Below are 15311 nucleotides of genomic sequence, written 5' to 3' on the forward strand. Positions count from 1 at the left end.
GAAACTTCATTATGCCTAGAATGCCAGGGATGGACTATGCCCAATGGTTAACCACCCAGAATTTTTGCATAGATGACGATCGCAATCTATCTGCATAAAAAATAATTCCCTGAAGAATTTGCCAACGATAATTGTGGAGATAATGTGGGTGTGGGCTCTGCAAGGGCTACTTCTAGTGGACTGTATTTTGGAGACGGATTCCCGGGAAATAATAACTCCGTTATTGAACTGAACACTAATTTATTAACACTGTAATACTTGAGTATTGGTTTGACAATAGGTACGAATTTTTCTATCTTATTTGACAGTAGTAAATCTGAGAACATGCGTTTTTCTACGCTTGCTTTACTTTTAATCATATTACTACCTTAGATAGGCTTAACCGCAGTGAGGCCGAGGACTCGCTCTACCTATCCGATAGATAAACCGCGAATTTATTTAAACTTACAACATCCTCCCCACGCCAAAGTGATAAAAGTTGGTCTTTAAACCATATCAGATTGCGGTAAAGGGCAAATTTTGGTAATTGGACGTACAAAAATACCATGGGCAGTTCGTACCTTCACTACTCTTACTTTTTGATCTGGCCCTGGCATTACTTCAACGATTCTAGCGATAGGCCACATTATCCTCTTTTAAAAGCACTACCATATTTTCTTTCAAGTTAGAGAGGACCTTAGACCATTTAGGATGGTTTTGTAAACGATGGAGATACTCAACTGACCATCTTCGCCAGAAGTGTTGCTAAATGCTACTGCACCGCTGCCAGAAAGATAACCTATTATCAGGAATATGACTAACGTCTCTTTCAGGGTAAGAAGTTAACGATTCCCCTATTAGGAAATGACCTGGGGTGATGCATGAAAAATCGGAAGGGTCATTTGATAGTGAACTGATTGGTCGTGAGTTTAGGATAGCCTCAATTTGGGCTAATATTGTTGAAAGTTCTTCAAAAGTTAAGTTTGAATTTCCGATTACTCTACAAACATGGAATTTAGTCGATTTTATTCCAGCTTCCCATCCATTCCTCTCCAGTTTGGGGGAATGAATTTCCATTCAGTTTCACGTAACGTCAAAAAATTCTGAATAGCATTACGGTTTGCTGGTAATTTGAAAAATTCGTATACTGCATTGAGCTGATTGTGAGCTCCTTTAAAATTGGTAGCGTTGTCACTGTAAATGATTGACGGTTGTCCTCATCTAGCGATAAATCTTTTCAACGTTAATAAGAATGCTTCAGTTGACAAACTGGAAACTAATTCGATGTGGATCGCTTTTGTGACCATGCAAACAAAAAGAGCTATATAACATTTAGTAGTAGCTGGTCGGCGAAGCTTTGACTGTTTTATGAATATTGGTCCGCCAAAGTCTAACCCTACTTTAAGGAAAGGTCGCACGATTGATATTCTGTCAGCTGGGAGTGATCCCATGATTTGTTGAGTGGGTTTCGGTTTAAATCTTTGACAAACGACACAATTTCTTATGACCTTTTTTATTTCTCGCAAACCATTTAATGGCCAAAATCTTAACCTAATATTTGCCAAAACAATTTGTGGTCCGGCATGTTTAAGTAACTCGTGTTCGTATTTAATTAACAAGTTTGTAAAATGAATTTTTGATGGTAAGATCATTGGGTGTTTTTGATCAAAACTTATGTCAGCTTGATTTAATCGACCACCTACGCGTAATATGCCGTATTCATCCATAAACGGATTCAATGAATGAATGGTACACTCTGATAATGAATTTTTCGACCTCAACTCCGCAAGTTCTCGATTAAAATAAGTTTCCTGGACGCAATTGACTAATTTTCTTAATGAATTTTTTAATTCTTCCACAGATAAATTTCCTGTGAGTCGATTAGTGTTTGACTTGGAATTGTGAACAAATCGTAAACAATATGCCAAGGATCGCTGTAGTCTTGAAAACCTAGAAAAATTGGATATAAATAAGGTTCTATCTGAAGTTACTTGAGAGATCAACGTAGTCTTTCTTTCTTCAATGGCAATGATTTCAGGTAAAGACGAAGGCTGATTTTCAAATGTATAGTTATAAATTTGAAAGAACTTTGGACCGTGCCACTGTTACGTAAGTTTTGCGTTGTTAGGAAACAGGGTTAGGCCTCGACTAAGCTACAGTGGAGTCGGGGAGGATTCAGAGTTCACAAAATATGTTTTATTAATGAATTTTAATTTATAGTCAAGGGCGCCAAGTGATTTTCTATAAGCCATATACCCCCAAACTGATAAAATCACTAAAGTTTACAGCAAAACGGTTTGAGTGGTTCAAACAAATGAAAGGACGTAAATTTTATACAAATATTAAATATTTAATGTAAATTTAAGGAACAGTAGTACATTAGTTTACGGAAGTACACTAAGTTTACACAAAAAAAAATATGTAATAACTAGGTATAATAAAGAGCTTAACTCGTGTAAAGCCTGTGTTCGTGTGAGAAAATATCGTACGGTATGTTGGGTATTTCGATAATGTGAAATAGTGTATTTGGACGGGTTTAATAAATAAATCATAGACACTAAGGTGTTCAAAACAATAAATTAATCCACTATGTGGTACTTATCGTCGCTACATTCAAGGCATCTCAGTTTTCCACCAGCTTTTCACGCCGTTATCAAGGTCCATCTACGTAGGATTTTTCTAGTGGAAGTGCCCTGTCCTCGAACTGCGTGCCTATGACTATTTACTAGATTCCTAGCGGGATAACCAGGGATAAAATGACGAAAGAGTAAAACTCTATATGACTCCTGGAGAACTTTATAAGATATAACTTCTTAGCCAAAAAAAAACACCTAAAATAATAAATGACGAATAAATTCCCATTCTCGATATGACTTTCGACTGACACCACTATTTAAATAAAGAAACTCACCTCAGGTACGAATTTCCCTATGCACCGAGATGTTTTTTTCATTGTCGCCTAACCGCATCCCATATTGGACAAGAAGACCAATCAATCCAACACATATATACCAAAAATACAGTCTTCTACTGTGAAGTTGGTGAAAATCCGTTATTATTTAACGATATATCTATAACTTCACCAATCTCCTATTAACTTCGAATCGATCGCTTGTGTATAGTGCCAGCGAAAAGGAGAACCTTTTTTCAAATTATAATTATATTAAATTCATAAAACCAACGAACACTAGATGCCACGACCTACACTAAACTCTTATATTTAACTACAGAAACCTATCCTTTCGCACCTTCGCTTCAAAAGTGTCACAACTCAAAAAATTCAATTTTTGACATAATACCACCATTGATTTTGATTTTCAGTTAGTTGCAGTTAAAATGGTTCCAAAATGCTATTTGGTTTTTGGCCCCTTTGCTGAAACCTTTATAATCATCAATAATGTTTTTAAACAATTTAGTTACTTTTGTCGCTAGAGCTTTTTCATCTTTTCTGAAAAATGAAGGATTTTGACTTGTGACACTTTTGAAGCAAGGGTGCGCTTTATTTAAAATAATTTAAAGTTAGCTAATATACGTTATACCACCATAACTGACATGATTTTATCTCAGGGGCATTTATCCCTCTAGATAATAAATCAGCGGGATTATCAGAAGACGGTATATGTTTCCAAGTGGCAGTCGTAGTGAGTTCGTGGATTTCTGAGACTCTGTTGGCTACAAAAGTAGTCCATCGACAAGGATCGGAGTTTAGCCAACTCAGTACGATTTGTGAATCTGTCCACAATAAAATTTTGTCAAATTTTAATGAAATTACTTTGTAAACTTTATGAAATAATCTTGCTAGCAAAACAGCACCACAAAGTTCGAGTCGAGGTAACGAGACGACTTTGAGTGGGTCAATTCTTGATTTTGAACATAATAATATTGAAGAACACGATTGATTAATATATAAAACTCTCACGTACAAACATGCGCCATATGCAGATTTCGCGGCGTCTGAGAATCCATGTAATTGAATTTCCTGAATGGGGGTAGAACAAAAAATCCATCGTGGGACAGACAGAGATGACAAATTTGAGGTATTTTTTGAAAATTTGTCCCATATTCGTTGCAATTCTTGGGGCAACTGTTCGTCCCACCCAATTTTGCTTAACCAAATTTTTTGCATCAAGATTTTTGCTGTTACTACAATTGGACCAATAAACCCTAAAGGGTCGAACATTTGAGCAATACATGAAGGAACCTGTCTCTTTGTCAGGGCTTTATAAGATGAGGTATGAACATGTGAAAATTATCTGAATTGGAATTCCATGAAATTCCCAACACCTTATTATACGAAGATTCGTTCAAATTGACATTGCTAGCCTTTTTATTATCTACAATGCCTTTAAGAATGATATTGTTGTTTGAACACCATTTATGCAGGTAAAATCCTGAGGGCTCTAACATTTGTTTAAGTTCACCTATAAGTCGAGTTCCCTCCTGAACTGAATTTGCTCCCATTAAAATGTCATCGACATAGCATTGTGATAAAATGGCCTTTGAAGCCAAGGGGTAAGTTGTACTTTCATTCTGCGCTAAATATGACAAACACCTAGTGGCTAAAAATGGAGCACGATTGGTGCCATACGTTACTGTGTTAAGCTGCAAGCATCTTAATTGACCTTTCGGGTCATCTCTCCATAATACGTTTTGAAGAAAACGTTGTCGAGGATTTATTTCTATGCATCTATAAATTTTTTGTATGTCTGCTGTTACTGCAAACTTAAAGGTGCGAAATCTAATGAGAATGTCAAATAATTCCGGTTGAACCGTCAACCCTTTGAGCATAATGTCGTTTAACGAAAGTCCTGTCGTGGTTTTCATAGATCCGTCAAACACTACTCTTAACTTAGTAGTAGAGTTTGACTCGCGAATTACGCAGTGATGAGGCAAAAAATATTTATGAATGTTTGCTGATAGCGTAGTTTGAAACGGAACATAACTTGCATGGCCTAAGTCTACGTATTCGTCAATGAATTTCTTATATTGTAAAAATAAATTTTGATCATGGGAAAATCGTTTTTCTAAGGCGAAAAATCTGCGAGATGCAAATTCATAGGAATCTCCTAATTTGAGATAGCCGTTTTCGTTCTTAAATGGCAGGTCTACTTGGAACGTACCCATTTCAGTGTGTTGAACGGATTTTAAAAAGTTTTCTTCACACTGCTTGTCTTCCGGTGACATAACTAATTCAGATGTTATTACCTCTAACTGCCAAAACCTTGGAATTAATTCTTCAACAGTCTGTGTTTGCGACAATAAATTAACAGTTAAATTGACTGCCGAATTTTGATTGGGCATTGGACCCCCAACAATCCAGCCTAAATACGTATTCTGTAATGTGGGCAAATTCTGACCTAACCGTATTAGTCCGGGAGCTAGCACTTCAAAAAATATGTCTGCCCCAATAAGCATGTCTATGTGGGACGATATATAAAATTTCGGATCTGCTAGTTTTAAATCAGAGGGTATTTCTGATGTGTGAACATTAATATTAGAAAGTGGCAAAGGGCAGGTGATTTTGTTTAAAACAGTGCAAGATGCTTCAATGTTAAAGTCATTAATTACTTGAGACTGAATCTTTAAATCTACCATTAAATTGGTATTTGCTGCGATATTTAATATGCCTTGTATATTAATGATTTTCTTATAGCCATTAACCTTAAGTCGCTTAAATAAATCAGTGGTTATGAATGTGGTTTGTGAAGCTGCATCTAATAATGCCCGCGCTTCCAATTTAACACCTGCATTGGTAACTAATAATACTCTTGCTGTCGCTAATAGAATTTGAGAATGATTTGACTGCGCAGCTAATGTCGGATGTTCTGTAACAGCAGATGTGACGGAAGATTCAACCGTGGACGCTTCCGTTGGAGACGCTGTCTCATTATTATCCGTGGTACTAGCGAGTGTGCTTGTATTTGATGTGTCACTTTCTTTTTTCAACATAGATATTCCGTGCAAAAACGTGTGATGCCTTTTTCCACATACTTTGCAACCAATTGAGCTACAATTGATCGCTGTGTGACGAGTTCCTAAATAGTTAAAACATAAATTGTGGTCTTGTACAAATTTTCTTTTTTCCGTATCTGAACAATTTTTAAACTGTAAACATTTGTACAGCGTGTGGTTTTTTAATTTGCAAAACATGCATTTCAAATTTGACGTAAAATTGTTTGAAAGGTTGTTCGCGACATGTGTTACACGCAACTTATTTCTAAGATCAGTGTGTGATACGTTTTCTAGTGCACCGCTTCTTTTTTCGGGAAATCCTAAAAACTCTTCTAATTTTGGTTGATCATCAGATTCTTTCTCTAACTCAAACGCCTGTTGTGTACGAATGTCTAGTTTGTGTGAAAGAACGAGAATTAGTATTAAATCCCAGTGTTCTATGGGAACTTCTAAAGTTTCTAAAGAGTTAACATGTTGCCTAACGTGTGCTACAAATTCTTAAATTAGTTGCGTTTCCGTTTGTTACTGGCGATACATCTAATAAACTTTTTATGTGTGAATTTATTATGACTAATTTTTTGTCGTATCTGCGTTTTAATAAACCTAAGGCCTTCTCATAATTTTCGTCTGTTACGCGCATTTCATTTATTATTGAGAGTGGTTCTTCAGTCAAATGAGTCTTCAGATAAATAAATTTCTGAGTGGTACTTATGTGTTCATTTCTGTCAACTGATACAGTAAACAAATCTATGAATGCGGGCCAGTCATCATATTTACCGCTAAAAGTGGGCAAATTAACTTTAGGAAGATTAACTTGATTGCGAGAATGAGAATTAAGACAAGTGTGGCTGCTACTTGCGGAATCGGCATTTACAAGACCCTTGTTAGCTAAACTAGTTATTATTTTCTTTAATTTCGCAGCAATAGTTAAATAACGTGACTCTACAACGATTCTATCGTCGGCTTGAGACTCGTCCTCGTTCTCGATTGCGTTCTGAATTTTAGTATAATCTTCAAAAGCCTTTGCTAGAAATTCTTCTCTAATTGAATACTCATTTATATCTATCTTTGGATCTTTTTCAGAATTTGTAATAAACGGAGTATAAATGGTTGTGTGAAAGTGTTTATTTAAAAAAACTTTTCTGTATACTGTGTTTAATTGTGGGAGTAAAGTCGGGCGTGTGGAATAAAAAAGATATTAACAATTTTGGGAACGTCACGCGAGGTTGTAACCACAAAGCTTCTTTGAAATATACATGTACGGCGACGACATTAGTGTGGTGACTGCTGCTCACCGACACGTCGTTGCCTGTCACGACACGACACCGATATATCGGCAAGTGTGAAAACATGACCATTTATTTATATGAGATTATGCATCCACCGTCATCGTTGTCGTTGTCGTGTCGGTAAATGTGAAAACGGCCTATCGGTGCTGTGCTGATGTCGTGCCGGTGTCGGTATATGTGAAAACGCCCTTAAGGGACACTTTGTATTAATCGGAAGTGTCTACACATTTCATTCTTTTCTAATGGCGTGTCTATAAACTTGTCATGTTGCATTTTTTGCTTATACTTATAATCGTCTATCTAAAATAAGTTAAAACTTATACCATTACGAAAGCCATACTTCCAGCATACCTATGTATTTTTTTCTAAACATTGTTTATTTTAACAATCCTGCATGACGGCCTAATAAAGCTTTTTATTTTCGTGGCATTCAAAAAAACGTAGCGGCAGATTAACGAGCGTGCGTTAATATACTAATATTGCTTAACATTATATAATTATCATTTTTGACAAAATATTAATCAAATGTAGAGTTTTCTTATATACAGGGTGTCTCAAAATTAGTGTCCAATAATTTACCACTTGATTATATTGCCAAAAATAAGAATATTTTTTCAAATAAACATGGCGACATTTTAGTCGTCGGCTAAAATTTGCCCCTATTTTTTTGCTTGCCGAAATTTTCAAATTCAGATCAAAACAACATCACAATTTTTTCATAGAAAACTCACATCAATCAAATTTTATAGCAACAAATAGCAACATGTACAAAATTTGAGAAAAATTTTACCAGATTGCGCCCACCCCCCCTGCTCGGGACGGCCCATAAGCACTTTTCTCGTTGTATATGATGACATATGAAAGTTCATAATGGTACATGTGCCCATTTTAACCATCCAAGACAAATTTTTTGAATTTTATCAAGGTAATGTAATGAATTGCTTCAATCCGTTTTTCTCGGAAATGGAGCATTTTATCCAAAGAAATAAAGAGTACCTCTTTTGTAAAGGAAATGAAGATCTATCATATGTTGGCATCTGAATTTGAAAATTTCGAGAAGTTAAAAAATAGGGGCAAATTTTAGCCGATGACTAAAATTTTATGATGATCTTTTAATGAACGTTAATTGTGTCAAAATTCATAATTTTCCATGAACCTGTTTCGAAAATATTTTAAAAAAATGATTTTTTGAGGCCCCCATTTAGGAGGCGTAGATCCCTTAGAAAGCATCTCCCGACCCATGTTTATTTAAAAAAATATACTTATTTTTGGCTATATAATCAAGTGATAAATTATTATTGGACACTAATTATGAGACACACTGTATATAAGAAAGCTCTACATTTGATTTAATATTTTATCAATGTTAATTAAAATGTTAAGCAATACAACGCATGCTCGTTAATCTTCCGCCACGTTTTTTGAATACCACGAAAATAAAAAGCTTTATTAAGCCGTCATGCAGCATGACAAGTTTATAGACACGCCATTAGAAAAGAATGAAATGTGTATACACTTCCGATTAAAGCAAAGTGTCCCTCAAAGCGGCAAAATTTTCATATTTTTTATTTCAAAGTGTATAATGTTTAGTTTTCTTATTACTGAATGTTAAGTTTCAATAAAATATATGTTTGCTTATATTTATTTTCTTACAAATCTATTTACAGAGCCACTAAACATGCGTGCAATGTATTAAATCGAATAATATATCCTTCTCCGCCCCCTGCGCGTTTGCAAGCCTTAACCCATCTCGCTTGCACTCACCGACCGCTACGATGTTTACGGCGGAACCCTTTTATTGGCTGTAATTAAGAAACGCTACCGACTTTTTTGTCTGTCATTTCACTTTTGTGGTCAAAGGATCTGATAAATTATTTTGTTTTTTTTTTCTTTCTATTTTTCTCCTATTTTATGTTTCCCAATAGGTTCAGGGTGTTTAATGCTACATTAATTATAATTCATAACATATTTTATCTATATAGGTTATAGGTATATATGTATATTTAAGAAAAATAATGAAATCTTTCTGTACATTTTAATTGTCTTGAATACAGTTGCATTGTTATTTAAAATCATTAAAACTGTCTTTACCACAATGTTTCCATATTTCCAACATAATGATAATCACAAATATTTCACAAATATGTCTGTTCAATGAAATTGAAATATATAGAACATTAAAGGTATAAAATGATCATCTAATTATTATTTTACATTCGACATGCCCAGTAATAAAGAATCTGGGGAACTTGAAGATTTTGTCAAAAAAGTTATTTGGTAATAAATGTTTAAATTTTTGATAATATCAAGTATAGTATTCCTTTGTTTCCATATCGAATATTTTATTAAAACACTGTAGGTTATTATATTATTTTTTTGTGCAAATATTAAAATTATTTGACAATTCTTGTTCATTGCACATATTTTCCCTAATGCGGCTCTGGACGATAATAGGCTTGCCAATATTCTGAGAATATATAGTTACCGATTAAAGAAATCTTTACGTCAATTGCTATGTGGTATTACGAAGTTGTTCTAGTTTGGCATTACGTTAGTAGAGACCGCCACTTCTTGGATGGATTTTCTTCTATCTATCAGATGCTATCGCTGTCTTACCAAAAGTGCAATTTCTTGTCTATAAAACGGCGCCCTTAAAGACCAGGCTGGTTACATTGCTCAAAAGTTATCCCAAAATAAAATCCTTTTCAGAAACAATGACTGTATTGAATGTATTAATCCCATTATTAAGATCAGTGATCTCGTCATTTGGAAAGCAAACCATTTATGTTAAAAATTGTTTGAAAAGAGATTAAATTAATCAGATTTTAATCAATCCGATCCTTTCAACTCGACTCAATAGTAGGATAAATAGATGATTTACTTTATTTAACCTTACAATAAACTTGCCCATTTAATAACATAAAAATGCATGATTTGTTCTGTGTTAGATTATAGAACATATTAAAAATTTATGCTTGACTTTGACATCAGATGGTTTGTCCCTGTACCATTCAGAAATAGTTAGGTACTCATAATCAGACACTTCCATAAAATTGGAAAACAGCTGTTAGTGATCCATCTGATCTCAGACCATAGTTTCCGAAAACCTCCAATGTTACAACATTTTCCTTTTGTTTTCTTTTCCTCTAAATTATTTGAAGTGGATAGTTTTCATTGCACCGTATATGCAACACTATATATTTTTACATTTATTTACAGTGAATTGCCATATGAATATAAAATTATTTTACCAATTGTTTTATTTATATAAATGTAATAGCTATTTCACATGCACAAATAGAGAAGGCCTTAACTCACCCTTCCTCCAGCAGCAGTTTCAAGAGCTATACAAGTATCACTATCACTACATGTTATCAATCGACATACAACACCTTTGACACAGTGCTTATTGAAATTTGGTTCTGGTTCTGAATAACGAAATTTTGTGTATGGTTTATGTGCATCAAAATTTTCAATTTTCTCCTGCAAGCCCCGAATCTCTTGATGTAATATTCTTCTTTTTTCTAAAAGTTTATTCATTTGTTCTTCTGAAAATTTCAACTTTTTTATGTTGACCTACGAAACGAATTATGTTTAGTAATAAAAGTATGCATTACGTATTTGAAAAAATTGTAATATACAAAGTACAATACCTATACAGGATATTTCTGAAATAAGTTCATTCCTTGAAAAGGGCGATAGGAGGGCACGAAAATGAATAATTTTTATTAAGCAACTGATGGTCTAAACATTACATTTTACATTGAAAAAAAATTTCACATAAAGGTTTAAACAAATTTAAAGCCGTCCCTGGTGAAGCAGCCAGCTGTACCTTTGATATTGAAGCAGCCGCGCGCGGCGGTGTGAAAGTGCTGATGACGGTTTTTACAGTTTAAATTTTGTGTTCGAAAATGCTGAAATTTATTCAAATCTCGTTAAAAAGTAACACAAAAATTAAACGAGTAAACGAATGATTTACCAACAGACGATATGCTCTACAAAAATTGTTCAAAGTTGTTTCCATGGGTTAATAAATATGCTTCCACACGACGGTCAAAATTAGTTCGCATACATGCAAATAGGTACTTCCGGTATTTGTCAAATTTTATTAGCTGCATAATAAATAGACTGTTGAAGATCTGCTGCATCGACAATAGGTGTTCAGTAGGTACACATTATGTTTCATACACCCCCCTAACAAAAAAATCTAAATAAGCTGCACCATTTAAACATGCAGATAACACTATCGGGCCGAGTAATCTGTCATCAAAAACACCACACCATACGATCACTGAAAACCATTGCTGGAACCGAAATCTCTGTACAACATCAGGATTTGCATTACACTAATAGTGAATGTTGTGGTGAAAACTTAGCATGCCGTCTCTAGTAAAACAACATTCAGCCATAAAAAGCACCTTGCTTGTAAAGTCCGGATATTGTGCTATTTGATATCGAAATCAATAGCAAAATTCCATACGAGACAGAAAATCATTGTTATTTAAGGAGGTTCAATATCGAAAAAAAATGGTAAGGAAGTTTTCAAAGCAATTGAAATGACATAATTCATTCAAATTGACAAGGCGACACCTATACACTGAGTTTCTTGACAGTTATCATATGGATTCTCGGTTTGCACATTTTACTTTTTTCTCATCAATCCACATTCTGTTTCATACCCATTTTATATTGCTTTTCAGTCATTACTTTTCTGTTGTATCTTGGATGTTCATTCATGTTTGCAGTATGTGCTCTAAGCACACCACCATACTGATGTACAATGTTGCCAGATTTCACCCATAGTTTTACAAGCTCTCAATGAATAAATAGACACTTTTATTCAAATAAAAAGATAATTTCCGTGCATTAAACATGAAAAATATATGCGAGCTTATATATGTTGTATAAATTTCATTCGCATATATTATATTTAGTTCACTCAAATTAGTTTATGTAAGGTTGGTACTATAACGAAACTCCCATGTATAAGCATAGGCTTCCCTCTCCTATCGCCTGCTCTGCAAGAGATCTGTCGAACCTCCTTAATGCCTGAACCCTTTGTACATGATAGGAATGTAATAATTGTTTTCCATAGTACAAGCCACACGGCATTTTCACACCACTTCTCGGACAATGTCGTGAGTACTGTGCCTCGGATCTTTCTAAATGAGGTTTATGAAGTTGTCTTCATTGTCGAAAACATGTTGCGGCCCTTTCCGTCCACGACCTTAATACATCAGGTGGACATTCCCGTTATCATGTAACCTTTGAACTGCCTTTTGCACTGTTCTACTGTTAGGTTGTAGTCTGTTACAGTAATGGACTGCATACAAAAGATAATATATATAGTAGCTCTACAGACCTAGAAGGTCCCTCCCTCCACTTCTTGTTTATTGGCCTTTCTTTCCATCGCTTGCCATTAATGCTAAATCCTTTTCCACCTCTGTTTTCCACCTTGATTTCGGTCTTCCTCTTCTTTTCCTTCCTCCTATTGAACTGGTTAACATCATTTTTATGATTCTATTCTCTGACATTCTTTGGACATGTCCAAGCTATCGTAATCTTTGTGCTTTTATTAAACCTCTTATATTTGGTTCGTTGTAACAGTCTTGCAATTCTTTATTTGTCCACCTTCTCCATATATCCCCTTCTTTAACTCCTCCATAAATTCTACGCAATATCATTCTTTCCCACACCTCCATCGTTTTTTGCTCCGTTTTGTTTAGTGTCTAAACTTCACTACCATATACAAAAGACAAGTCTCATTTAAATTCTCCATATATTAAGACCATATCTGCTAATTCTTGATCAGAAAACATTTTATAGGACTGCTAAGTAATACTGCAACACACAACTAAAGAACACAAGACATACTGACCTACCAATAGATTTGTTTGATTGTGGAAGTCACATGGAACGTCAGTCAATTAGAGAAGTGCTTCACGCATGTAGCGATTCCGAAGCATTCTGGACATGCCCGTGCACAAGATGCACAGGCTCGGCTTACATTTATGGTTAATTTTCTTGAAAACAGAAGCTACCATCAGTTGCTCTTCTCGTGCCCTGTATCGCCCATTTTAAGCAACGCCCTTATTTCAGAAACACTGTATAACTGCAAATCCAGACAACCAAATGATATAATACACACTTAGAATAAGTATTGTATTTCATTTAAGACCTTATGACATTAAGACATTATGTTCAAAGATATAAAACACAATTTAAAACAAATAAAATATTCTTTGTTTAATGCAATGTTTATACAAAATATAGAAATATTCTAGAATATAAAAAACTGATCAATAGAAAGTTCCATATCATTGAGTTCTGGATAATCAAGTTTATACTGTACTATATTTTGAACATATACAGAAACGTGTACAACGGAAGACCACAGATTCGTGGACTCAAAATAGGCAGATTTAGGTTAATTCACCTACATATATCCAAAATCGCTTCGTTTGGCCACTAGATGGCCTCAAAGTTCATGAAAATTTTTTGAATTTTGTAAATAACCCAAATATGTATTATTCGATTTTGATTATTTTTGGGGTGTGCTTTCAATCTACACATTTCAGTGTTATACAGAATGTTGTTTAAAACTTAAAACACCTAGAAAATTGATGTCTGGTGATAATATCCATTCATAACTTTTTAGTCTTTCAGGCAAAAATGACAACCATTTTTTATTTGATAGGTGATACCATTTAGAAGTTTTTGGACCTCTTATAGAATTTTGATTAAATGAGCGGCTTGGGTACAAAAAAATATTTTTTAAATGTCTACATTATCTTGCCACCCACATTAAAATTCTTAACAAAGTTCTAGTAGTCATATATATACAGTGTGACCCATTTCAAATGGAAACACTCGCGTACAAAAGTTGTTTCTGGACCGATTTGAACCGGATTTTTTTTAAAAGATAGATCTCCAAAAGCACTCTCATGATGCAAAATTAGAAGGTGAAATTTTGATTTTCAAGGCCTACTATGAATTTTTTTCACTGTCAAATTTTACAAAAACTGTTTAGCGATTTTTTTATTTAAAATCTATCTACGGCACTGGATTCTGCATCCCCTAAAACGGTTTCATGCCAGATTTCATAAATAAATATCTTATAATGACGGTTTTATTACAATTTTAATATAAGCTTCATTTAATTCAATACTTTTATAGTAATTTTCTAAAAAAAATGTTGCCTATGAAAAATGATTTTTAAAAACATGGGAAATTAATTTTACGCTTTTAATTAATCGCAATTTCTTTCTTAGACGGGGATGCAGCCAAGGATAAGGATAATGGTTTTTAACTTAGACAGCCGTCTAATTTTTGGCTTTATTTATATATATATATATATACAGGGTGATCCATTAGCGGCTGTATATTGGAAACTAGACGTGCTACTAGCCCGGGAGCCAGCGACCGTTTTGAGTTAGTCATTTGGCAAAAGCCGAAAATTTTTCCTACGCTTCATTTGGTATCACTAGTAAGTAAATCGACCTCCAGCTCGCGCAGTTCCGGGGGGTGTAGCTGCAGCAGCCTCCCAAACACGTAAAATAATAAAATAAAAAAACTAATACCGCAAAAGCTGAGACTTTGTCGAGAAGTTAATTATGTTATAAACAAAAGAAAAAACGCAATCAGCTGACTTTAGAGTGGGGGTTATGCCTCAGCTTTTCACCTAAACAAGTCAAAAATATGCGCTAGGTAAACTGATACCGAAAAAGCTGAAATTTGGTAGTCAGTTATATGAAAAAAATTGTACGCTGAAGTTTTTGCGGTGTATAAGTGCTCAGCTGACGAGTTGAAGGTGCAGCACATCATTATGCGCGCTGGCTCCCGGGCTATACGATTATGAGGTAAAAAATCTATTAACAAATACAGCCAAAAGAAATTGATTTAAAATATTTTGAAGTTTATAACTTCACCGCTAGAGGGCGCAACTGCTATAGTGTTACAGGGAATTGTCGGTTTTTCGAAATTTCGCCTATACAGGGTGGTCCGAATTTTATGCAGGAAACTTCGAGGGCAGATAGATCTCTTTAAAATAATATGTTTGCCTTATAAACATTGGTCTGGAACAGCTCCGTT

The 15311-nt window shown here is 34.6% G+C and overlaps 1 protein-coding gene across 1 annotated transcript in view; it reads right to left on the minus strand.

The window, feature by feature from the left end:
- Nucleotides 1–15311, minus strand: part of LOC108916181 (structural maintenance of chromosomes protein 2-like) — a gene marked incomplete at its 3' end in the record, with an annotated part of 42266 nt that overhangs the window by 14408 nt on the left and 12547 nt on the right. Inside the window, exon 3 of the mRNA XM_018722387.1 lies at nt 10539–10796. Coding sequence (XP_018577903.1) covers nt 10539–10796 — 258 coding nt within the window. The remainder of the gene's footprint in view (nt 1–10538; nt 10797–15311) is intronic.

Source organism: Anoplophora glabripennis, unplaced genomic scaffold (assembly GCF_000390285.2).
Source record: "Anoplophora glabripennis isolate ALB-LARVAE unplaced genomic scaffold, Agla_2.0 scaffold1474, whole genome shotgun sequence".
Classification (NCBI taxonomy): domain Eukaryota; kingdom Metazoa; phylum Arthropoda; class Insecta; order Coleoptera; family Cerambycidae; genus Anoplophora; species Anoplophora glabripennis.